At 42.6% G+C, this 26,161-nt stretch overlaps 1 protein-coding gene across 1 annotated transcript in view; it reads left to right on the top strand.

The window, feature by feature from the left end:
• Positions 1-26,161, top strand: part of DNAH6 (dynein axonemal heavy chain 6) — a 493,878-nt gene that overhangs the window by 355,308 nt on the left and 112,409 nt on the right. The window contains exons 67-68 of the mRNA XM_073637077.1: positions 9,027-9,173; positions 14,782-14,920. Coding sequence (XP_073493178.1) covers positions 9,027-9,173; positions 14,782-14,920 — 286 coding nt within the window. The remainder of the gene's footprint in view (positions 1-9,026; positions 9,174-14,781; positions 14,921-26,161) is intronic.

Raw genomic sequence — 26,161 nt, 5'->3', positions numbered from 1 at the left:
TCATCCTAGAGATACTCTGTAGGATTAAGATTTGAGTATAGCAAAGGCCAGAAAAGCACAGAAAACACATTCTTGGAATCAATCCACGACTATAAGACACTTGTGGCAAGATTCATTGTCCTCCTGAAAGTGTCCTGGTACAGGGTAAAGAGCTCCCATGAGGGGATGCACTTGATCAGGCACAATTTTTAAGTGAGTCCTACTGTCCAATGGTCCATCCACAGTTATCAAAGAACCCAGTACTCTGTTATAGCTCATCCATGCTAAGGAATGACAACAGATACATTAATCAGACACATTAGTTGAAGCACAAGTGTTGATTTCGGTTGCAGTTTACTTGACTGTACACCGACTGTTCCTCTGACTCTTTATGTCGATGAGCTATTTGCATACACAGGACTCCCTTTCACTAGATATATTTTGTTGATCACACCATTCTCTGTATACTCTTGACATTTTTACAGAGAAACCCCCACTAGATTGGCAATTTTTGCAACACCGACCATGCCTGGTCTAGCACCAATGGCCAAGCCTCATTTGAAGTAACCCACATTGCTAAATTTTCTCCTCCTCATATAAATTCACACTGAAACTCATCTATAGAAAACTTGCTCACATTTAGGCGACACTCCAGTCTCATGTGTCTATTTTCCATTATTAGCTGCAATCATGAAAGAACATGTGTCTCCAATAAAGTGGCCTAAAAGACAATGCTTAACGGGAACCTCACAAGCAACTCATGCTGCCTAAACTGCATCACATCGTAAAGGGGTTGTCCACTACTAGGACAGCCCCTTCTCATACCCCACACTTGGCCCCGATAAAATTAAAAAGCTTATACTCCCCTCCTGTGCTGGCACCGTTCCTGCGGTGTCGGCACTTGCTCTCCCCGGGGCTCTCGTGCGGTGTTGTGACACATGACCCCGCCGCCCAAACAGCGCTGGCGTAGCTGTCTCCACCTTCGTACAAATTAAACATGAAGAGGGAGTCAGAGAGCTACCACAGCCCGGACTTCCTCTCCATGTGCAATTCGACAGGAGACGGGGACAGTGACGCCAGCTCTAATTGGGCGCTGGTGTCACAACAACCCACGAGAGCCCCAGGGAGAGTGAGTGCCGACACTGCTGGACCGGCACCGGCATGGGAGGTGAGTATAAGCTTTTTTATTTTATCGGGGCCAAGCGTTGGGTATAAGAAAGGGTTGTCCTAGTAGAGGACAACCCCTTTAACCTAAGATAGAAACAAAATAAACATACAGTTAGGTCCATATATATTTGGACAGAGACAACATTTTTCTAATTTTGGTTCTAGACATTACCACAATGAATTTTAAACAAAACAATTCAGATGCAGTTGAAGTTCAGACTTTCAGCTTTCATTTGAGGGTATCCACATTAAAATTGGATGAAGGGTTTAGAAGTTTCAGCTCCTTAACATGTGCCACCCTGTTTTTAAAGGGACCAAAAGTAATTGTACAGATTAAATAATTGTAAATAAAATGTTCATTTCTAGTACTTGGTTGAAAACCCTTTGTTGGCAATGACTGCCCGAAGTCTTGAACTCATGGACATCACCAGACGCTGTGTTTCCTCCTTTTTGATGCTCTGCCAGGCCTTCACTGTGGTGGTTTTCAGTTGCTGTTTGTTTGTGGGCCTTTCTGTCTGAAGTTTAGTCTTTAACAAGTGAAATGCATGCTCAATTGGGTTGAGATCAGGTGACTGACTTGGCCATTCAAGAATATTCCACTTCTTTGCTTTAATAAACTCCTGGGTTGCTTTGGCTTTATGTTTTGGGTCATTGTCCATCTGTAGTATGAAACGACGACCAATCAGTTTGGCTGCATTTGGCTGGATCTGAGCACCAGTATGGCTCTGAATACATCAGAATTCATTTGGCTGCTTCTGTCCTGTGTCACATCATCAATAAACACTAGTGACCCAGTGCCACTGGCAGCCATGCATGCCCAAGCCATCGCACTGCCTCCGCCGTGTTTTACAGATGATGTGGTATGCTTTGGATCATGAGCTGTACCACGCCTTTGCCATACTTTTCTCTTTCCATCATTCTGGTAGAGGTTGATCTTGGTTTCATCTGTCCAAAGAATGTTCTTCCAGAACTGTGCTGGCTTTTTTAGATGTGTTTTAGCAAAGTCCAGTCTAGCCTTTTTCTTCTTGATGCTTATGAGTGGCTTGCATCATGCAGTGAACCCTCTGTATTTACTTTCATGCAGTCTTCTCATTCTGGTAGATTTTGATATTGATACGCCTACCTCCTGGAGAGTGTTGTTCACTTGGTTGGCTGTTGTGAAGGGGTTTCTCTTCACCATGGAGATTATTCTGCGATCATCCACCACTGTTGTCTTCCGTGGGCGCCCAGGTCTTTTTGCATTGATGAGTTCACCAGTGCTTTCTTTCTTTCTCAGGATGTACCAAACTGTTGATTTTGCCACTCCTAATATTGTAGCAATTTCTCGGATGTTTTTTTTCTGTTTTTGCAGCTTAAGGATGGCTTGTTTCACCTGCATGGAGAGCTCCTTTGACCGCATGTTTACTTCACAGCAAAACCTTCCAAATGCAACCACCACACCTCAAATCAACTCCAGGCCTTTTATCTGCTTAATTGAGAATGCCATAACGAAGGGATTGCCCACACCTGTCCATGAAATAGCCTTGGAGTCAATTGTCCAATTACTTTTGGTTCCTTTAAAAACAGGGTGGCACATGTTAAGGAGCTGAAACTCCTAAACCCATCATCCAATTTTAATGTGGATACCCTCAAATGAAAGCTGAAAGTCTGAACTTCAACTGCATCTGAATTGTTTTGTTTAAAATTCATTGTGGTAATGTCTAGAACCAAAATTAGAAAAATGTTGTCTCTGTCCAAATATATATGGACCTAACTGTATACCCTGCTGTAAGTAAAAATCAATAGTCCATATAAATAACATATTGTACTTGGTAAACACTGTTTGTAAAAGCCATCCCACCAGCACTAAGGTGTACCAAATCAGGACGGTCCTAACCTCTAGTATTAAAACCTTACCATGTGTCAAAAATGACCTCAATGTGAATAAGGACCGAGCAGGTCTGGGTCCCTACTATGGACACCCAGCTATGGGAAACTATATAAACGTAATGTCCATGCATCATAGCTTGGCTGCACAATGGCAGCCACATATATCTTTCTCTGAAATACTTCAGTGTTTCAGAGAAAATATACTTTGAAGCGGACCTGGGAAAAGCTGTCCGGGTATGAAGTCAGACGAATCACATCTACAGCTTTGATCCCTGGTTGGCTCTACCCAGTGTTGCTGGAGATGATTGACAGCTCTATCCCATGTGTACATAGGAAGAGACCAGTCAATCACTTGGAGTGGCGCTGCAAGGTATATTTTCTCTGAAATGCCGGATCATTTCAGAGAATATTATATCTAACATCTATGTTGCAGCCAGGCTGCGATTCAAACGGTTTTGGCAGTAAAAATCACCTGACAGATTCCCTTTTAAGAAGGTTGTTATTTCTCACCCAAAACTGTCTACAGTCCCTGGTCAAAATACTTGAAAATCAGGTAATACATACATTTCTGAAGCAAAGTCCTATTTTTGGCCTTCTCAGTATCAGGCATGCGCTACTTGTTTACATCACAGGGCAGTCATGGCTGCATGGGTTTGGAGTCCTAGCTTTCCACAGTGCCTAGCCCACCTCTGCTCAGTACTATCCATGACATGCCACATACAGTACAGAACAGGGGCTGCACTCTGATTCAACCATGCATGTGTAAATCCATGAACTATGTGATGAGATGGTGCATGCGCACACCTCAGATGACCACCACCAAGAGCAGGAACATTTGTGCTGATGTCCCATCTTTGTGCTTTGGAGGCACTCCAGCCCATGACCTGTAGAGAAGATATAAGCAGGAAATTGCTTGACCGCCAAGGTCAGGGCTGATTTGGAATCAAGGTTTTAATAAAGATTTATTATAAAGTTTATTTTACTGACATTTGGGACACTTTGCATGACAATAGTTTGAAACAGGACACCACCCAAATGACTATATTCCACCAGCTGATCGATTCATTACATAGCTATTATTGACTGAAGTATTCCTCTATGATGTTAATGCTTCCTGCTGGAAGTGTGCACATATTATCAATTCATACTGTTATATGCATTCAAGGATTTCTTTTTGATTAAAGTTAGCACAAAGAAAACCTTACATGACTTTAAAAGGCGCATTCAGTCTGAAATCATCGCTGTATCCTGTTTACCACTGACACTCATCTTGACAATAATACTAAAGCTTTTAAGTCGTCTTTTGTAGGAAAGCATCGTGATCTCAATTTAGTTTCAGCCGAGAAATGCTTTCGCAAGAGTGATTTTTGAAAGGTTTGCCATCGCTTATGCATCTGCATAATACCGCCGAGTGAGGCTCGAAATGTTATCTGCAGCTCAGCTAAAGACCCTTTCATCAGCGCAGGCAAAGTCGTAATAATCCTTTCAATCCTGAATGTTTCAGCTTTGGAATGTGATTACATCTTTGTCTTTACAGAATAGTGTTTTCAGTCTGATTACATCTTAGTTCACACAGAAATGTGCATGTAACAATTTCCTCCCTGAATACTTGTAATTTCATGATTTGATAAAGACTTCACAATGTGATGTTTGCCGTTTATCGAACAAAGTATATGTAAAATAAAAAGTGGATAAGTGTAGAGTTCATTATGTTGTACAGCTGACAATGGAGCATAAATAGAAATGACGTTATTACTTTAGAAGGAATTTTACTTCTGTATCGCATACCCCAGAACCAATCCATTGCTATCATTCTAAAAACCAACCGAGACTTTAAATTCAGATCTCACAAATATCCAATTGCCCAGCACTGTCTGCAAATTTACCTTTATATGTTCTCTTTAAAAAATGGAATATCCTGGTCATCTACAGGTCTATATCAGTTATAACTCATCTAACTGCTTATAAAGTAAGTATACCTAGTATATCAGTGACTGCTCCATTGTTTACCACTCTACACAAACTGGCCCCTAGGGCACATGTCTTACCCTTTGTAACTACACCTCTGTCACCAATAGAATTTTAAAATAGAATTGGTTGACCTCCTGAATCTGCTGTCATTTTCTTTGTTCCTGCTACTCTTTGTTCCTGAGATTTAGCCCACTCTTCCTTGTTGTAAACGTAGTCTTGATTATTATGAAGATCCTCACAGAGAAGACTTGAGGATAACAGATCCTCTTTAAGAAGGGTCCAGGAAGCTCCATTAATGAGGTTGTCCACTACTATATAAAATGCCCCAATGTATTTAAACGGTGGCGATACATGTTTTTTTAAATACCTTCTGCTGTTCTTCTTGCCTGTGAGCGGCGCTATCCTTGGCCGCTCACAGGCATCACGTGACCCCCGCCTGCAGCCGGCTCTGACATCCGCTGATGTCACGTCAAGTTTCGGCTGCAGCCTGGCATGACTCAGTGCAGCGTTCAATGGTGAGTGATGGGCTGTGGGCAGGGTTCACCCACGCATCACAGCCCAGAATTCACAGCGTGCTTTTCCTCTCCTGCATTCATTGGGAAAACGTGCGGTGGATGCTGGGCTGTGAAGTATGGGGAGACCCCGCCCACGGCTCAATCAGGGGGGAGCGTGTCACTGAGTCACGTCCGGCTGTAGCTGAAACTTGACGTGGCATCAGCGGATGCCAGAGCCGGCTGCAGCCGGGGGGGTCACGTGATGCCTGTGAGTGGCCAGTGATTGCGCCACTCACAGGCAGTATATACAATGTAAGGTAATTACAAAAACGCTTATCTCCACCATTTAAATACATTGGGGCATTTTATATAGTAGTGGACAACCTCTTTAAATTTTTATGGTTATATAAACACCTCTATGGTTATTCTACATATATACAAGATGTGAAATTTTACAAATTTTTTACATTTTTGTGCAAAGTACAATTCTGGTTCACTAAAGCTTTGAAAACCTATATATTTTTTTTCTAAACTTTTCATTTTTATTGACATATAAAGTGCAAACACTTCAGCCATCCTACATATTGAGCTGGGTCTGGAAGCGGTGGAATTGTCTCACATTTCTGCAGCACAGCTCATGCCAATCTACAGATTAATACATGTGGATACGGTTTTCAAAACTTTGTGCATGAAGCCCATGGAAATTCATTTGTTATATGCAGAGTCAAATCAGCATGCCGTCATGTGTAGTAGAAGTACTGCCGCAAAAAATTATCTGACACATCTGGACTCGCAAGTCACAAGAAATTAGGATCTGATGGGAGCACTCTACAGACAGCACTTGTGACTGCAATTATACCTGCAGTAAAAAGGATACCCTAGTTAAAGTGGTTCTACTGGCATGTGACATTCATCCTTGAGACAGGTTGTCAATATCAGATCCCCCACCGATCAGTCGCTAGCAGCTCTGACAGTGGCCGATGAAAACAATGAATGGAGCTGCACTGCAGCACCAAAAGAATAGAAGCTAATGTGCAGTAATCGGCATGGGCAGCTACATATTGAATGGAAATGCACTCAGCAGCCCCATTAAAGGGGTTTCCCCACAAACAAAGTACATTTTAATTATTAGATTTTGGAACAAAAATAAGTTCCACAATTGGATGTGTTAAAAAAATGTTCATGTCCCGCGATAATCTTATAATTGTGCCCCTATGTAATGGCTGTCTCTGACCATGAGTCTGACGTGCTGACCCATGTGGGTCTGAACGTACCACATCTCCTGGGCCAGGGAGGAAGCAAAAGAGTATACAGACAGGACAGCATGGGATCACAGCTGATTCTTTCTGTGGGGTAAAACATTGTTTAAAAACAGGCAGGGAAATGTTTTTCCTCACAGAAAGAATCAGCTGCGATCCCCTGCTGTAATGTCTGTATGGTCTTTTCCTCCTCTGCCCAGGAGATGTGGTATGATCAGACCATGCCCCTGCACGGTCAGACACAGCCATTACACAGCACATTTATAAGATGATCTCAGCACAAGAACAATTTTTTAAAAACATTCAATTGTGAAACTTATTATTGTTCAAAAATCTATTAATTAAAATGTTGATTAAAATTATCTTTGTTTGTGGGAAAACCCCTTCAAGAGTTTTTATTCGGATGCCACTGGAGCTAATAGCAGCTGATGGAGGTGACAAGTGTTGAACCCCCATCAGTCTGACATTGATTTATCTTAAAAGGTTTGTCCAGTACTCGGACAACCCCTTCTGAATTCATATGTTTTTCCCCAATAAAATAATAACACCTATACTCCTCTTCGGTGTCGGCACCATTCCAGCAGTGTTAGCACTGGCTCTCCCGACGATCGTGTGACAATCAGCCCTGGATTCATTGTCTCCTCCTTTAAACAGATAAAGACATCCACAGAAAGTGACAGCTGCCGCAGCTCTCGCTTCTTCCGGGAGTCTATTACGTCCGTAGGAGAGGAGTTTTAAGCCAGCACTAATTGGCAGCACGATTGTCATCCTTTCCTGGGGCGGTCCTCATGTGAGCCAGTTTCTTTGTAGCGCTTGATGGTTTTTGCAACTGCACTTGGGGACACTTTCAAAGTTTTCCCAATTTTTCAGACTGACTGACCTTCATTTCTTAAAGTAATGATGACCACTCATTTTTCTTTACTTAGCTGCTTTTTTCTTGCCATAATTCAAATTCTAACAGTCTATTCAGTAGGACTATCAGCTGTGTATCCACCAGACTTCTGCACAACACAACTGATGGTCCCAACCCCATTTATAAGGCAAGAAATCCCACTTATTAAACCTGACAGGGCACACCTATGAAGTGAAAACCATTTCCGGTGACTACCTCTTGAAGCTCATCAAGAGAATGCCAAGAGTGTGCAAAGCAGTCATCAAAGCAAAAGGTGGCTACTTTGAAGAAACTAGAATATAAGACATATTTTCAGTTGTTTCACACTTTTTTGTTAAGTATATAATTCCACATGTGTTAATTCATAGTTTTGATGCCTTCAGTGTGAATGTACAATTTTCATAGTCATGAAAATACAGAAAAATCTTTAAATGAGAAGGTGTGTCCAAACTTTTGGTCTGTACTGTATGTGTGGACACAGAAAGTTAATGTGAGCAGCAAACTATGATTTTCATATGTTCATAGGGTAACCATACTATGGATAATGTTACACATTGTCTCTTTTTTTGCCTTTTTTGTGTGATTCCTTATCGATAATCTATATTTTATGCATATCAATCATTATCTGATTTCTGCACTGCCTACTAATAGCTAGCCTTTCCCAAAACAAGTGTAGTGAAGTAAAGTATCAAATTCCTGCTTTTTGTCCTACAGGGGTTGCATTACCGTGACAATCTTATTGGTAGATTTTACAAATTACCCCAAATAGTCTTCCTTCATGTCTCGAAGCCCCTTAAACACTCGCCTGGCTGAGCACACTTATGTTCTCAATAAGAGAGCCGCTGCCTGACTGCTCTGGCATAGACTTGTGTCCTCACGGAACAAAAGGATAGGCCATTGGAATTCAACTTGCTGGATCCTTTTCTTCCCTGACATCATCTGTCAAGGAAGAGTTGGGAGTCCCCTATACACAATAACTGTGCTACTCTTACCATCAAAAATTCCAGAAACCTTGACGTACTAAGAATAACAGCAATGTAACCAGAGCCAAACACATATCAGCTTTTTAATTGTTTACTTCTGAGAAAATGTTAGTATGCAAATAGACTTTGGTGGAACAAAAATTAAACAAATGAAAAGCCGGCACTAAGCAATATCCACGGGTAATTTTTTTTGCTACTGATGCAATTTAGAACACACCGTTGCTCTGAAATTAGAAAGTCCACCTTTGATTGACTTCAATCAGACATTTTTTCAACATTGCCTCTGAAACGCTCTGAAATGCTGCAATATGGAATCCAGATAATTGAGTCAGACAAGGGGACAATGAGATGTTAAAAAGTAATGTTCAACAAAGAGGTTATTACATTTTCAACAAATGACTTTTTGTTGCAGGTTACTAATGAGCCTCCGAAAGGTCTCCGTGCTAATATCCGTCGCGCATTTACAGAAATTACTCCCACGTTCTTTGAAGAGCATCTACTTGGCAGGAAATGGAGGAAGGTTATTTTTGGAATTTGCTTTTTCCATGCCATCATTCAGGTGAGACTCAAGTTTTGCTCACTAATCTAGAGAACAATCATTGGATGATGATAGGTTAAGGTCTTGTGATGGAGATAGTGGTATATGCTTATTTTTTCCTACATGACTAAAACTAATATTATAATAGGGTGTAAACATGTGTAGAGCATTGCATAACTGTGATCAAGTGGAGTTTATGGAAATATATTCTTTTTATTTGTACTTTTACAGTGGCAGCTGTATCTAAAATCTGTGTGGAATAATTGCTTTTATTATGCCCTTGGATCTATGACTGCAATGTCAAACACTCTTTAAAACCGCCATACACTTGTTTATATTACAGATAATGTATGTATGGGAACAGCTCTGACAATATTGAATGATAATCAATGATAGTTTTCTATATCACTACGTTTGTTGTGGTATTATCGTTTTTCTTTTAGGTCTCATTATTATAATTACAGATAAGTGCAAATCATTAGTAATTATGTGCTTTGCATAGAAATATAGTGGGACTGACTTTATGATTTATGTATATACTTCTCTGTTTAATTAGTTTCACTCCAGCTTCTGAAAGCCATAATGCAGCATATTAGCATCCAAATTGTGTCTGCAATATATGAACCTTGCGTGGTTTTTCTTGTCTTCTACAGTAGTGTTCAAAATAATAGCAGTGTGTTCAAAAACATGAGTTAAGCACAAAATCTTTACACTAGTTTTTATTTCCATGCATTGGAAACATTGCACACTGTTTTCTAATTCAAAGCATGAAGAGAAATGTATATGATTTGTAACTATTTTACAAAAAATAACAAAAAATGAGCATTGGGCTGTTCTGCATTTGTCTTTACAAAATCACAGTATGTACTCTTTTTTTTGAGGATTTAGTATTCCTGTGAATCACTAACCTAATATTTAGCTGTATACCCACAGTTTTTTAGAACTGCTTCACATCTATGTTGCATAGAGTCAGCCAACTTCTGGCACCTGTCAACTGTTATTCCAGCCCAGGATGTTTTGACAACATCCCACATTTTTTTGGCATTTGTTGGCTTTGCCTCAGAAACGGCATTTTTGATGTCACCCCACAAGTGTTCTACTGCATTAGGCTCCAGGGATTAAGCTGGCCACTCCATAACCTCAATTTTGTTGGACTGGAACCAGGATTTTGCTTGTTTACTGGTGTGTTTAGGGTCGTTGTCTTGTTGAAACACCCATTTCAAGGGCATATCCTCTTCAACATAAGGCAACATGACCTCTTCAAGTATTTCAATATATGCAAACTGGTCCATGATCCCTGGTATGTAGTAAATAGGTCCGGCACCAAAGTAAGAAAAACATGCCCATATCATGATGCTTGCACCATCATGCTTCACTGTCTTCAGAGTGTACTGTGGCTTGAATCCAGAGTTTGGGGGTCGTCTGACGAACTGTCTGTGGCCCTTGGACCCAAAAAGAACAATTTTGCTTTCATCAGTTCACAAAATGTTTCTCCATTTCTCTTTAGGCCAGTTGATGTGTTTTTTGGCAAATTGTATCCTCTTCAGTATATGTCTTTTTTTAACAGTGGCACTTTGTGGGGACTTCTTGCTAAGAGATTAGCTTCACACAGGCTTCTTCTAACTGTCACAGTAAAAAAAACAGCAAAGGATGACGACCTATAGTCGTCCCTATGACAACTCTCAGTATACAATCAGAAAATTCAGCAGGAGAGATTATACTAGGGAATATTTCATATAAAAATTAACTTTTAATAAGACCTTTTATAACAAACGTACCTAGGATTCAAATACAAACATAAAGTGCAATTGCTCCACAAAGTGATCAGTGCTTAAAAAAATAAGTGGTTTGGTGTCACCACTCAGATGAAGTTTCACAGGCTGAAGGACCCGAAGTTCCAAGACCTTAGGGGCTATAGAAGATAATCCGGACTTCACAACGATCCGGAGAAATGTTAGTAATATGCTACTTTCCCCTGTCGTGCCCCTGCAAAGCTCCCACCCTTACAAGGGCAGTCCCCAAGTTTGAGACTAGGCCTACTGTCCCCACGAAAGCCACTACAAAATTCTTCTATGTATGCAATCCCTACGCGTTTCCTCCCCCATAGGGGGGATTCATCAGGGGATATAGGAGTTTAAGTATAAGGGTTCCTGCCGTGGCAGTTCTCATAGACGTAAAAAGACTGCCTAGCATTGTCCTGCTAGTTGAGAGCGGTATGCCATACCGCTCCCAACTAGCATGACAACTCTAGGCAGTCTTTTTACATTTATTTTTTTAAGCACTAATCACTTTGTGGAGCAATTGCACTATATGTTTGTATTTGAATCCTAGGTACGGTTGTTTTAAATGGTCTTATTAAAAGTTATATTAAATATGAAATATTCCCTAGTATAATCTCTCCTGCTGAATTTTCTAACTGTCACAGTACTCACAGGTAACTTGAGACTGTCTTTGATCATCCTGGAGCTGATCATTGGCTGAGCCTTTGCCATTCTGGCTATTCATCGATCCATTCGAATGGCAGTCTTCCGTTTCCTTCCACGTCTCTCTGGATTTGCTTTCCATTTTAAATCATTGGAGATCATTTTAGCTGAACAGCCTATCATTGTCTGCACTTCTTTATAAGTTTTACCCTCTCCAATTAACTTTCTAATTAAAGTACACTGTTCCTCTGAACAATGTCTCGAACGACCCATATTTTTCAGGCTTTCAAGGAGAAATTCATGTACAACATGTGCTGGCTTCACCCTTAAACAAGGGCCACCTGATTCACACCTGTTTCTTCACAGAATGATTCACCTCACTAATTGAACTCTACACTGCTATTATTTTGCACACACCCCCTTTCAATTAATTAGTCAAATGCAGACTCCAAAACATGCAGATCATGAATGCTGAGTCTGTTGGTTTTCTTAGAATCTACTGCACCAACTGGTAAATTGTTTGACGTCTGGTAATGTAATTTATGGCAAAAACAGTGATTAATCTGGTTAGTCATATTGGACTGCTATTATTTTGAACACTACTGTAAGTTTACTGGGGTCCAAAGCAGCTATGGGGACAAATGCTTTTATTCATGATGCTAAATGGAATGTCATCAGGTATGTCTTGGGTATTGTATAATTGTTAATGTCACCCATATGGCAGTGCTACAAAGCTCAAAGACCTGGCTGGTTGCATTGGCTTACCTTTAACGTGGGCCAATACAAACTGCATAAGGATGATTGTTTGGCCCCCATACAGTTTGCATTTTACTGGCATCACCATCACATCTCCTATTTACTCTAGGGGATACATTACTGTGGACAATGATTTTTAGGCCCATATGGTAGATGCAATCAGCTGGTGAACAACTGGATAATTGGTTGATAACTGATCAAAGGAAAAGGGCCTTAATGGGACTCTTTCAGCACAGAATGACTGTTCAAACCAAGTGCAGGTGCTCGGTGCATCAATGCGGGACCAATCATTTATATACATCTTCCCACCTGCTTGTTTTCCATCTATCTCCACCTTCTATAGCTATATGAAGCCGGAGCTGTCAATCAAAGAGGGTGGCGATAAAGGGAAATTCAAGCAGGCGGGAATGAGTACTTAAATGTGTGTCCATGCCATGATGCACCAAGCTCCTGTACTTGATTTGAACAGTCATTCTGTGCTGACACAGTCCCCTTAAGACACTTTAATATATCATATAGAGAAAACTAAGAAAGACAATAAATGGTCACACATTCAATACTCAAGCCATGTAAAATGGTGACTTGGAAAAACTAAACTTAAGAATATTTTAAAGGTTATCATATTTAACATACACAGAATTAGTCCTTCGTTGTATATGAGAAACTATAATTGCACTAACTGTTCTAAGTCTTAGGTCAAATTAGTTACAGTGCATTGTGAAAGTATTTGGCCCCCTTGAACTTTTCTACCTTTTGCCACATTTCTGGCTTCAAACATGAAGATATAAAATTCTAATTTTTTGGGGAAGAATCAACAACAAGTGGGACACAATCGTGAAGTGGAACGAAATTTATTGGATATTTTAAACTTTTTTAACAAATTAAAAACTGAAAAGTGGGGCGTGCAATATTATTCGGCCCCTTTACTTTCAGTGCAGCAAACTCACTCCAGAAGTTCAGTGAGGATCTCTGAATGATCCAATGTTGTCCTAAATGACTGGTAATGATAAATAGAATCCACCTGTGTGTAATCAAGTCTCTGTATAAATACACCTACTCTGTGATAGTCTCAGAGTTCTGTTTCAAGTGCAGAGAGCATCATGAAGACCAAGGAACACACCAGGCAGGTCCGAGATACTGTTGTGGCGAAGTTTAAAGCCGGATTTGGATACAAAATGATTTCCCAAGTTTTAAACATCTCAAGGAGCACTGTGCAAGCGATCATATTGAAATGGAAGGAGTATCAGACCACTGCAAATCTACCAAGACCTGGCCATCCTTCTAAACTTTCATCTCGAACAAGGAGAAGACTGATCAGAGATGCAGCCAAAAGGCCCATGATCACTCTGGATGAAGCAGAGATCTACAGCTGAGGTGGGAGAGTCTGTCCATAGGACAACAATCAGTCGTACACTGCACAAATCTGGCCTTTATGGAAGAGTGGCAAGAAGAAAGCCATTTCTCAAAGATATCCATAAAAAGTCTCGTTTGAAGTTTGCCACAAGCCACCTGGGAGACACACCAAACATGTGGAATAAGGTGCTCTGGTCAGATGAAACCAAAATCGAACTTTTTGGCCACAATGCAAAACAATATGTTTGGCGTAAAAGCAACACAGCTCATCACCCTCAAAACACCATCCCCACTGTCAAACATGGTGGTAGCAGCATCATGGTTTGGGCCTGCTTTTCTTCAGCAGGGACAGGGAAGATGGTTAAAATTGATGGGAAGATGGACGGAGCCAAATACAAGACCATTCTGGAAGAAAACCTGTTGGAGTCTGCAAAAGACCTGAGACTTGGACAGAGATTTATCTTCCAACAAGACAATGATCCCAAACATAAAGCAAAATCTACAATGGAATGGTTCAAAAATAAACGTATCCAGGTGTTAGAATGGCCAAGTCAAAGTCCAGACCTGAATCCAATCGAGAATCTGTGGAAAGAGCTGAAAACTGCTGTTCACAAATGCTCTCCATCCAACTTCAATGAGCTCAAGCTGTTTTGCAAGGAAGAATGGGCAAGAATTTCAGCCTCTCAATGTGTAAAACTGATAGAGACATACCCCAAGCGACTTGCAGCTGTAATCGCAGCAAAAGGTGGCGCTACAAAGTATTAACTCAAGGGGGCCGAATAATATTGCACGCCCCACTTTTCAGTTTTTAATTTGTTAAAAAAGTTTAAAATATCCAATAAATTTCGTTCCACTTCACGATTATGTCCCACTTGTTGTTGATTCTTCCCAAAAAAATTAGAATTTTTTATCTTTATGTTTGAAGCCAGAATTGTGGCAAAAGGTAGAAAAGTTCAAGGGGGCCAAATACCTTCACAATGCACTGTACCTCTCGGAACAACGTGCAAAACAAAAAATAAAATATCCATGAAACTGAGCTGAAAGCTACTCTTCTGTACTACTATGCTTAAAAAAAGGTGTCTATAATCTAATCATAGGAGAGGAAGAAGTTTGGACCATTAGGATGGAACATCTGCTATGAATTTACTGACAGTGACAGAGAGTGCGCTTTACTCAACCTAAACCTATATTGTCAGGAAGGAAAGATACCATGGGATGCCCTGACCTACATAACAGGTAAACTAGGTTTGACTTTCCATTTCTCAGCTCTGACCAAGTTATATTTTCTTATACTTACTCAACATTGAAGGGCTTCCGTCAGCAAGATCAACCCTCCAAAACTGCATATATAGGCATGCAGGTCTTTGAAGTATAAATCCATCAACACTTTGGTCTTGATTCATCAAATCGATTACTCCAGATTTATGACGTAAATTGCTTTGAAAAGCTGCAACATTTTTGTGCAATGCTAAGTTTCTGTAAAATTTTGCGACTTTTGACATTTTTACTCCGGTTTTGATCACTCCACCAAAATGGGCAGCGCTGGAGTGGAATGGGAGTGCGAAACCACAGCTCGCATAATTCAAGTTGAGCTGTGATGTCACTTCCTCTAGAAATCTTCAGTCAAAGAGATTTGTGGTGAGGCTCATGCCTCTTAATGAATCACAAGCATCTGACAAGTGAGTGGTATGTGTTTCCGTTGATCACGCATCTTGATGAATTGGGGCCAATATATCTTCTATCTGTTGCTGCATTCCTGGAGATCAACATTGTAATTCATATGCAAATGAGGCATTAAGTACTCTGGGTGTGAGAGAGCACTTAACAAGCCACTGCCTATCCAGGTTGTTTCCTCGTCCAGCACCACCCTCTTTAGTTTCATTGATAGCTCACTGCTGGTGTGAGGTCAGATGCTGGGCAAGGAGAGCTATCAGGCTAAAGAGTCTGGTGCTGGGTGGGGAAAGTTCCTCGGGAGGGAGTGGATTGTTAGGTGCTTTGTCACACCCATATCACTTAATACTTCATTTGCATATGAATGCATGTTCTGAATTCTTAGGAATGAAGTTATAAATAAAAGATATAAAATTATATTTCAAAAACCTCTATGCCCATATAGGCAGTTTGAGGGGGTTGATGTTACTGACCAGTTCCATTTAAAGTATTTCTAGCTATGCTATATTTCACAATGCCAATTCAAGGAGCTGGTCCCCTAACTAAACTTACTGCTATATGCATGCTGTGTCATTTCTAAAATTTATGATGACAACCAAAGAGTTTCTATAGTTCTGATAGTCTTGACTGTTCATGTAGTACATGATCAGATGTACATTTGAATGTAGTATAAAATTTTGCCATGTGATGGTGTTCAAATATACATTGGGGGCTCCTCTTTTGCAGATTTCACTAAAAATGTTAGACAAAATAGCTCATCATACTGTGCTATTTTGTGTGGCATAATGTGATGGAAACACAACTGACCCCATTATAGTCAGTGAGGTCCAATGGGCAAGGTTTGGTGTCCATCATGTCCAGGTTCCATTATTGCCATTATTTCTGTTTTCCTCTGTTCTTTTAATGTAATAAAGATCCAGAAATAATAGTGCAAGGCATAACACATAGGGATTGCATGGCTATATAGTGTCCCCTGTCAATTGATTACCAGTTGTACCACTGGTCATCAGTTGACCCAGGATCTTTTCATCATCACAGGGTTGAGGAAGTGAATACAATTTACGGATATTATTCCAAGTACAAACAATTGGTTATCGTAATCTGGTTACCTGTAGGCATTCTGTATAATGGTCATAAAATAGGTTACCAAAGCTATGACAATATTCATACAGTGCTGCTGCAAGAACATTAAGATTCAAAGGGGTCTTCCCATGGTTAAAGAGTGAACATGGTTTTAATTTTTATTTCATAAATCTATAGTATACTTGAAAATAAGCAGCTTTGTAATATATCTTATCAGATACATTTGTTTCTTTTTCCACCTGAATTGATCTTACACTCTGAATTTATGGGTAAAATCTGTATTCAGTAAAAACAGATTTTACTATTACTGTGATAGAAGTTGGCAGTTGGTGTGCATAAGACTTTATGGATGGAGGTGCTAAAGGCAGACACAGATATTCTGCTGCAAATACTTCTGAAACGATAATTCTCCTTAGAACTTTATGGGCACCTACTGTCATCACCTTTCTCAGTAATAGGAAAATCTGAATTTGCTGAAGACAAATTTTATCTGTGAATTGTGAATTACGAAGATGAATGATCAGTAGTGTTGAGCATTCCGATACTGTAATATCGGGTATCGGCCGATATTCGCGGTATCGGAATTCCGATACTTAATTCCGATACTTTTACAATATCGGATACCGGAATCGGAAGTTCCCATAATGCCTGCGCTCTGTAGTGTCTGTGAAGGATGACAAGTTGGATGGCAGCGCGATCCAGCCTGTCATCAGAATGCCATCCCAGCGGGGGAGAATTCTCCTGATTGTTTAAAAGCCGGCGGGCGGTATAAAGCCGCCGGCTTTTAAACAATCACACAGCCCCATACTGCTTCCCCGCAGCCTCCCACCCCGATCCTCCGCTCCCCTCGCCACCTCCCATCCCGATCGTAAGTTAGGACCGGGCGGGGAGCGCAGCTCCAAGGAGCGGGGAGTGAAGGACCCGGGCGGGGAAGCCGGCAGTGAAAAGACTTCACCGCCGGCTTTCCCGTTCTGTGCTTTCCCGCCGGTTATTTCAAATGAACAGCTGAGGTATCAGGTGATGCCGATCAGCTGTTCATTTGAAGTCGCCGCGGTGCCCTCAGAGGGTTCATGTGAGTTCATGCTTGACTGCATGAACTCACATGAACTTTCCCACGGCCGCACAGGTCAGCCTCACCTCCCAGACCCGTCATGATTAGTGTGTGTGCGGGGTGTGTGCGCGATGTTTGTGCGGGTGTGCGCGGTGTCTGTGCGATGTGTGCGGGGTGTCTGTGCGATGTGTGCGGGTGTGTGCGTGCAGGCAGACATAGGCCGATGTGACACTACTACTCCCATCGGCCTATGTCTGTCCCCCGTCCACTCCTGCCAGCAGGATCAGCTCAATGGGAGCAGTAGTTCCCATCAGACTGATCCTGCTATTTAAATTGCCCTACTGTGTCCCCAATAAATGTTAAATACACGTCATTGGTGGCCAGTGGTTACCTAAAAGAAATTAGTTCATACATTACCTGTCCCCGCCGATCGCCACCTAAAATAAAGTAAAAAATAAAAAACTACACCTATACTCACCAAGACACCTAATTCCCCGAAGCCATCGATCTCCTGTAATAAAATATAAAATAATAAACCACAACCTTATCCTTACCCCTCCGTAGTAGTCCACGAGTGTCCCACGAAGATCTCCAGTTCAGAGCAGCCACATAGAATGTGACCGCTCTGAACCGCTGCCGCCGCTAGAATGACAGCATAAGCGGGTTCACCGGAGTTCAGGCAGCGCTGCTCCGGTTAGCTGCTTTACGGCCCTGCTGTATAGTGAGAAATTCCCACGGTACAGCAGTGCCGTAAAGGAGGTCTCCGGAGCTGCGCTGACTGAATGCACTCCGGTGACCTCAGTCAGTGGCTCCCGCTGCCGGGAGCGGACGTGTTCCCGGCAGCGTGAGCTTACAGCAGCCATGCACAGCTGTCACCATCTCCAGATGTGACAGCTGTGCATGGGAGATCAGCGCAGGAACGTGGACAGGTAACTATTATTTTTAGTAAACTAAGAATTAAATAAAATTGTGTGTTTTATTTCAAATAAATTATTTTTTTCTGGGTGTAGTGTGTGTTTTTTCTTTTTAACACTTTGTAGGTTAGTAATGGGGGTGTCTTATAGACGCCCATCATTACTAACCTGGGCTTCATGGCAGCTGGCGCTGACATGAACCCCACCACTATTACCCCCTGCCACCGCACCAGGGCAGCGTGGAAGAGCGAGGCTAAGTGCCAGAGTTGGCGCATCCTATGGATGCGCCATTTCTGGGGCGGCTGACGACTGGTGTTTCTAGCCTGGGAGGGGGCCAATATTCATGGCACCCTTCCTGGGCTATTAATATCAGCCCCCAGCTGTCTGCCTAGCCTTTGCTAGCTATTAAAATAGGGGGGACCCCACGTCATTTTTTTTGGGGGGGTCCCCCATTTTAATAGCTAGTAAAGGCTAGGTATTCAGCTGGGGGCTGATATTAGTAGCCTGGGAAGCTCCGTGGGTTTTACCCCCTTCCCAGGCTTCAAACATCTGCCCCAGCCGTCTGCTTAACCTCCGCTAGAGACTAAAATTATGGGGGATCCCACGCCATTTTTTTTTTAAATAAATCCATTATTTTAACACTAAATGACATTTGAGGAGTTAATAAAGATGCAGTCCCTAAATTATTATTTATTTTTTAATTAATTTTTCCCAAAACTTTTGACGTGGGCTTCGCCATATTTTTGTATGCCAGCCAGGTACAGCATCCAGCTTCTATGAACGCGCCATTTTCCGGGGCGGCTGCGGACTGCAATTTTCAGCGGGGGGCAGAAAGCTTGGGCCTCCCTGCGCTGCAGATTCCATCCCCCAGCTGCCTAGTTGTACCTGGCTGGACACAAAAATAGGGAGAAGCTCCACGTTTTTTTTTTTTTAATTATTTCATGAAATTCATGGAATAATTAAGAAAAAAAGGGCTTCCCTATATTGTTGTGTCCAACCAGGTATAAATAGGCAGCTGGTGGTTGGGGGCAGCCCGTTCCTGCCTGCTGTACCTGGCTGGACCCAAATATAGTGCAAAGCCCCACGTCAATTTTTTTTAAATTATTTCAGGAAATTCATGAAATAATTAAAAAAAAATTATGTGGGGCTTCGCCCTATATTTGTGTCCAGTCAGGTACAGCAGGCAGGAACGGGCTGCCCCCAACCACCAGCTGCCTATTTGTACCTAGCCGGACACAACAATATAGGGAAGCCCTTTTTTTCTTAATTATTCCATGAATTTCATGAAATAATTAAAAAAAAAAAATACGTGGGGCTTCGCCCTATTTTTGTGTCCAGCCGGGTACAACAAGGCAGCTGGGGGCTGGAATCCGCAGCGCAGGGAGGCCCAAGCTTTCCGGGCCCCACCCGCTGCAAATTGCAGTCCGCAGCCGCCCCGGAAAATGGCGCGTTCATAGAAGCGCCATCTTCTGGCGCTGTACCCAACTCATCCAGGGCCCTGGTGCGGTGGCTCACTGGGTAATAAAGGGGTTAAGGCCAGCTTGGCATTATCAGCTGGCCCTAAGCCCGAAATTCATGGGGTCACGCCAATATTAGACATGACCACCATGAATTTCTAGTAAAGTATTTAAAAAAAACACAAACACCCAGAAAAAAGTCCTTTAATTGAAATAAAGACACAATTCTTTATTGTTCTAAATTAAACCATACTTACAGTCACGCCCATTCCAGCTGAAGCCAACGATCTCCTGCAATAAAAGTAAAATAATAAAGCAACCTCATCCTTACCTTTCCATGGTTCCCAGGACAGCTTCAGCTCTGCTACATCGAGATGACAGGCTGGACCGCAGCAGAACGCTGCCATCCAGCCTGTCATCCCGCAGACACTGAGAAGCGCAGGCATGCTTGCGCTCCTCAGTGTCTCGCTGTGACGGCATCCAGATGAGCGGAGGTCATGTCCAATGAACTCAGCTCACCTCATGCACGTCACTGACAGCGTGGGAAAATTCTCCTGCACTCAGCGCTTCAGCGTGAGAATTTTCCCACGCTGTCAGTGACGTGCATGAGGTGCGCCGAGTTCATTGGACATGACCTCACCTCATGCACGTCACTGACAGCGTGGGAAAATTCTCACGCTGAAGCGCTGAGTGCAGGAGAATTCTCCCACGCTGTCAGTGACGTACATGAGGTGAGCCGAGTTCATTGTCGGCTCATCTGGATGCCGTCACAGCCAGACACTGAGGAGTGGAAGTATGCCTGCGCTTCTCAGTGTCTGCGGGATGACAGGCTGGATGGCAGCGTTCTGCTGCGGTCCAGCCTGTCATCTCGATGTAGCAGAGCTGGAGCCGTCGTGGGAGCCATGGAAAGGTAAGGATGAGGTTGGTTTATTATTTTTCTTTTATTGCAGGAGATCGTTGGCTTCAGCTGGAATGGGCGTGATGGTAAGTATGGTTTAATTTAGAACAATAAAGAATTGTGTGTTTATTTCAATTAAAGGACTTTTTTCTGGGTGTTTGTGTTTTTTTTAAATACTTTACTAGAAATTCATGGTGGTCATGTCTAATATTGGCGTGACCCCATGAATTTCGGGCTTAGGGCCAGCTGATAATGCCAAGCTGGCCTTAACCCCTTTATTACCCAGTGAGCCACCGCACCAGGGCCCTGGATGAGTTGGGTACAGCGCCAGAAGATGGCGCTTCTATGAACGCGCCATTTTCCGGGGCGGCTGCGGACTGCAATTTGCAGCGGGTGGGGCCCAGAAAGCTTGGGCCTCCCTGCGCTGCAGATTCCAGCCCCCAGCTGCCTAGTTGTACCTGGCTGGACACAAAAATAGGGCGAAGCTCCACGTTTTTTTTTTTAAATTCATGAAATTCATGGAATAATTAAGAAAAAAAGGGCTTCCCTATATTGTTGTGTCCGGCTAGGTACAAATAGGCAGCTGGTGGTTGGGGGCAGCCCGTTCCTGCCTGCTGTACCTGACTGGACACAAATATAGGGCGAAGCCCCACATCAATTTTTTTTAATTATTTCATGAATTTCCTGAAATGATTTAAAAAAAATTGACGTGGGGCTTCGCACTATATTTGTGTCCAGCCAGGTACAGCAGGCAGGAACGGGCTGCCCCCAACCACCAGCTGCCTATTTGTACCTGGTTGGACACAACAATATAGGGAAACCCTTTTTTTCTTAATTATTTCATGAATTTCATGAAATAATTAAAAAAAAAAATACTTGAAGCTTCTCCCTATTTTTGTGTCCAGCCAGGTACAACTAGGCAGCTGGGGGATGGAATCTGCAGCGCAGGGAGGCCCAAGCTTTCTGCCCCCCCCCCCCCCCCCCCCCGCTGAAAATTGCAGTCCGCAGCCACCCCGGAAAATGGCGCGTTCATAGAAGCTGGATGCTGTACCTGGCTGGCATACAAAAATATGGCGAAGCCCACGTCAAAAGTTTTGGGAAAAATTAATTAAAAAATAAATAATAATTTAGGGACTGCATCTTTATTAACTCCTCAAATGTCATTTAGTGTTAAAATAAAGGATTTATTTTAAAAAAAATTGACGTGGGGCTTCGCCCTATATTTGTGTCCAGCCAGGTACAGCAGGCAGGAACAGGCTGCCCCCAACCACCAGCTGCCTATTTGTACCTGGCCGGACACAACAATATAGGGAAGCCCTTTTTTAAAAAAATTATTTCATGAAATAATTAAAAAAAAATTGACGTGGGGCTTCGCACTATATTTGTGTCCAGCCAGGTACAGCAGGCAGGAATGGGCTGCCCCCAACCACCAGCTGCCTATTTGTACCTGGTTGGACACAACAATATAGGGAAGCCCTTTTTTTCTTAATTATTCCATGAATTTCATGAAATAATTTAAAAAAAAAATGCGTGGGGCTTCGCCCTATTTTTGTGCCCAGCCAGATACAACTAGGCAGCTGGGGGCTGGAATCCGCAGCGCAGGGAGACCCAAGCTTTCTGGGCCACCCCCGCTGCAAATTACAGTCCGCAGCCGCCCCAGAAAATGGCGCGTTCATAGAAGCGCCATCTTCTGGCGCTGTACCCAACTCATCCAGGGCCCTGGTGCGGTGGCTCACTGGGTAATAAAGGGGTTAAGGCCAGCTTGGCATTATCAGCTGGCCCTAAGCCCGAAATTCATGGGGTCACGCCAATATTAGACATGACCACCATGAATTTCTAGTAAAGTATTTAAAAAAACACAACACCCAGAAAAAAGTCCTTTAATTGAAATAAAGACACAATTCTTTATTGTTCTAAATTAAACCATACTTACCATCACGCCCATTCCAGCTGAAGCCAACGATCTCCTGCAATAAAAGTAAAATAATAAAGCAACATCATCCTTACCTTTCCATGGCTCCCACGACAGCTTCAGCTCTGCTACATTGAGATGACAGGCTGGACCGCAGCAGAACGCTGCCATCCATCCTGTCATCCCGCAGACACTGAGAAGCGCAGGCATACTTCCACTCCTCAGTGTCTGGCTGTGACGGCATCCAGATGAGCCGAGGTCATGTCCAATGAACTCAGCTCACCTCATGTACGTCACTGACAGCGTGGGAAAATTCTCCTGCACTCAGCACTTCAGCATGAGAATTTTCCCACGCTGTCAGTGACGTGCATGAGGTGAGCTGAGTTCATTGGACATGAACTCGTCTCATCTTTATGCCGTCACAGCCAGACACTGCAGAGCGCAAGCATGCCTGCGCTTCTCAGTGTCTGCGGGATGACAGGCTGGATGGCAGCGTTCTGCTGCGGTCCAGCCTGTCATCTCGATGTAGCAGAGCTGAAGCTGTCGTGGGAACCATGGAAAGGTAAGGATGAGGTTGCTTTATTATTTTACTTTTATTGCAGGAGATCGTTGGCTTCAGCTGGAATGGGCGTGATGGTAAGTATGGTTTAATTTAGAACAATAAAGGATTGTGTCTTTATTTCAATTAAAGGACTTTATTCTGGGTGTTGTGTTTTCTTTTAACTTTGACTATGGGGTTAGTAATGGGGGTGTCTTATAGACGCCTCTCCATTAGTAACCTGGGCTTGATGTCAGCTGGCATTATAAGCTGACATCAACCCCAGCCCTATTACCCCCTGCCACCGCACCAGGGCAGCGTGGAAGAGCGAGGCTAAGTGCCAGAATTGGCGCATCCTATGGATGCGCCATTTCTGGGGCGGCTGACGGCTGGTGTTTCTAGCCTGGGAGGGGGCCAATATTCATGGCACCCTTCCTGGGCTATTAATATCAGCCCCCAGCTGTCTGCCTAGCCTGTGCTAGCTATTAAATTAGGGGGGACCCCACGTTATTTTTTTTGGGGGGTTCCCCCATTTTAATAGCTAGTAAAGGCTAGGTATTCAGCTGGGGGCTGATATTAGTAGCCTGGGAAGCTCCGTGGGTATTACCCCCTTCCCAGGCTTCAAACATTTGCCCCAGCTGTCTGCTTAACCTCCGCTAGAGCCTAAAATTAAGGGGAACCCCACGCCAATTTTTTTTTAAATAAATCCTTTATTTTAACACTAAATGACAAGTACAGTAATCAACACTATCACTGTACTTCATATATATGTGACTGACATGTTTCTATCTATCTAATCTATGTGTGATTCTCTATTCTTTCTATTCTAAATTGTCGGGTACAGATGCTGAATTGCCGGCCGGCTTTCTTAAAGAGACGGTGCATGAAAACACTATTATTTTTTTAAATAAATCCTTTACACTAAATGACAAGTACAGTAAGCAACACTGTCACTGTACTTCTTATATATGTGGCTGACATGTTTCTATCTATCTAATCTATGTGTGAAGCTATATTCTGTCTGTTATAAATTGTCGGGTACCGCTGCTGAATTGCCGGCCGGCTTTTTTAAAGAGACGGTGCACGAAAACACTAATATTTTTTTTAATAAATCCTTTACACTAAATGACAAGTACAGTAAGCAGCACTGTCACTGTACTTCATATATATGTGACTGACATGTTTCTATCTATCTAATCTATGTGTGATGCTCTATTCTTTCTGTTGTAAATTGTCGGGTACCGGTGTATGCCGCTGATGAATTGCCGGCTTTTCATGTCATTCTACATTATTCTTAGTTGTTTTACTTCATGTAGAATTAACCTACAAGGAAAGAAAGGGTTTATTTTCATTCCGATATTTGTGTCCCATTGACTTGCATTGGTTTCCGGTATCGGAATCGGCGATATCCGATACTTTTTGGGTATCGGCCCGATCCAATCCGATACGATATTTCCTGATATCGGAAGGTATCGCTCAACACTAATGATCAGTCCAGGAGGAGAAAGAAGCAGATTTCTCTAATTAGATATATTACAAAGTGTCAGGGAACAGCATGGAAATCACGCAAAAAACCCACCACTGCCACCAGCAATCATGGGAGATATTAATGCCATATTTCTTATCATGATTTTAGCTTTTGTTAGATAGTAAACATGGCTTAAATATGATTATTCATCTGGCCGATATTAATTTGGGACTGATGCGCAGAACACACAGTCATGTAAGTAAATGTGTTATGTTCAACACTTCGTTACGATGCCGAAAATATGTCTCCCATAACCATAAGACCTACATCGCTGACAAAAAAAAACAATATTCAGATCTGGAATCTGGCTCCAAAGAATCTGCTTGTAGTTCTTTTGAAGACAGGAAGAGTTATCTTCAGAGGCAATAAATTTGTCACCTCCCAGCCTGCTGTATACACTGAGTCTGGACTTTATGTCTGCTCTCCATCAGATAAATCACTCCAATTACCTGTTCGCAGCAGGGGTTCCCTTCAAGTTATGATGAAGCCATATTTCAATGCTCAATGATAGGGTGACACCTCCCTTCTCAAGAGACTGTTTACATATGGGCCCATTTTACCATTACATCTATGACACTTCCCCCTTTTAGAGATGGCATGGGAGACAGATTTATAGATCATCTCTTAAGCCCATTTCCTAGCACAATCTCTTTGTAACCCACAATATCCTCTCCTTCTTGGACTTGGCGGAGGGCTTCTCCACAAGGTCCCTCAACCCTTCTAGACTAGACATAGCCAGAAGCAACGTTAAGGTCCCAACTCACAGAACCCCTCTGATACCTGCTCTGGGTCAGTAACTGGTTCTGTAATCCCTCTGGATGATGAGGGTCCAGGAGATCCCATCACCCTGATGGGCTGTGGGTACACCTTCCCATCCTCCTATAATACCTCGGGAGCAGTGCTAATCATGGGGCAGCTACCACCAACCATGTCACAGTCCATAGTGACACTGGCCAGCTGCACATGACCATCTTCCCCATCATCATCGTGCCTATCCCCATCGCCCTTAGCACTGATTCTCATTTCTTTGAGGGGATCCTCAGCAACATTACCTGGGAGGATAGTCATGTTGAGTTCTCCTGTACAATGAAACACATCATCATGCACAAAATTGACTTCCATATTATCAACATTTGGATTACATAGAGCACTAGGAACGTATTGAGTCAGGAACGTACAGTATTGAGTGACCAACCATCCCAGATCGGTCCCCAATAAAACATTCATGGATAGGTTCTCGGACACCCCCACTTTACTCAACCCCTTCCTGGCACCCCAGTTTAGGAAAACCAAGACCATCTGCAAATGTTGGTGAACACCCCTAATCTTGGTGACAGTCAGGGTTTCCCAGGAATAAGGTCTTCAGAGGACACCAATTCAGGGTGCATGAGGGTTCATTTGGCACCGGTGTTGCCCACAGTAACT

This window comes from Phyllobates terribilis, unplaced genomic scaffold, assembly GCF_046119375.1.
Source record: "Phyllobates terribilis strain yellow unplaced genomic scaffold, ASM4611937v1 Scaffold_1__5_contigs__length_1240528914, whole genome shotgun sequence".
Taxonomy (NCBI): Eukaryota; Metazoa; Chordata; class Amphibia; order Anura; family Dendrobatidae; genus Phyllobates; species Phyllobates terribilis.
This window is presented reverse-complemented; position numbering and strand designations above follow the sequence as displayed.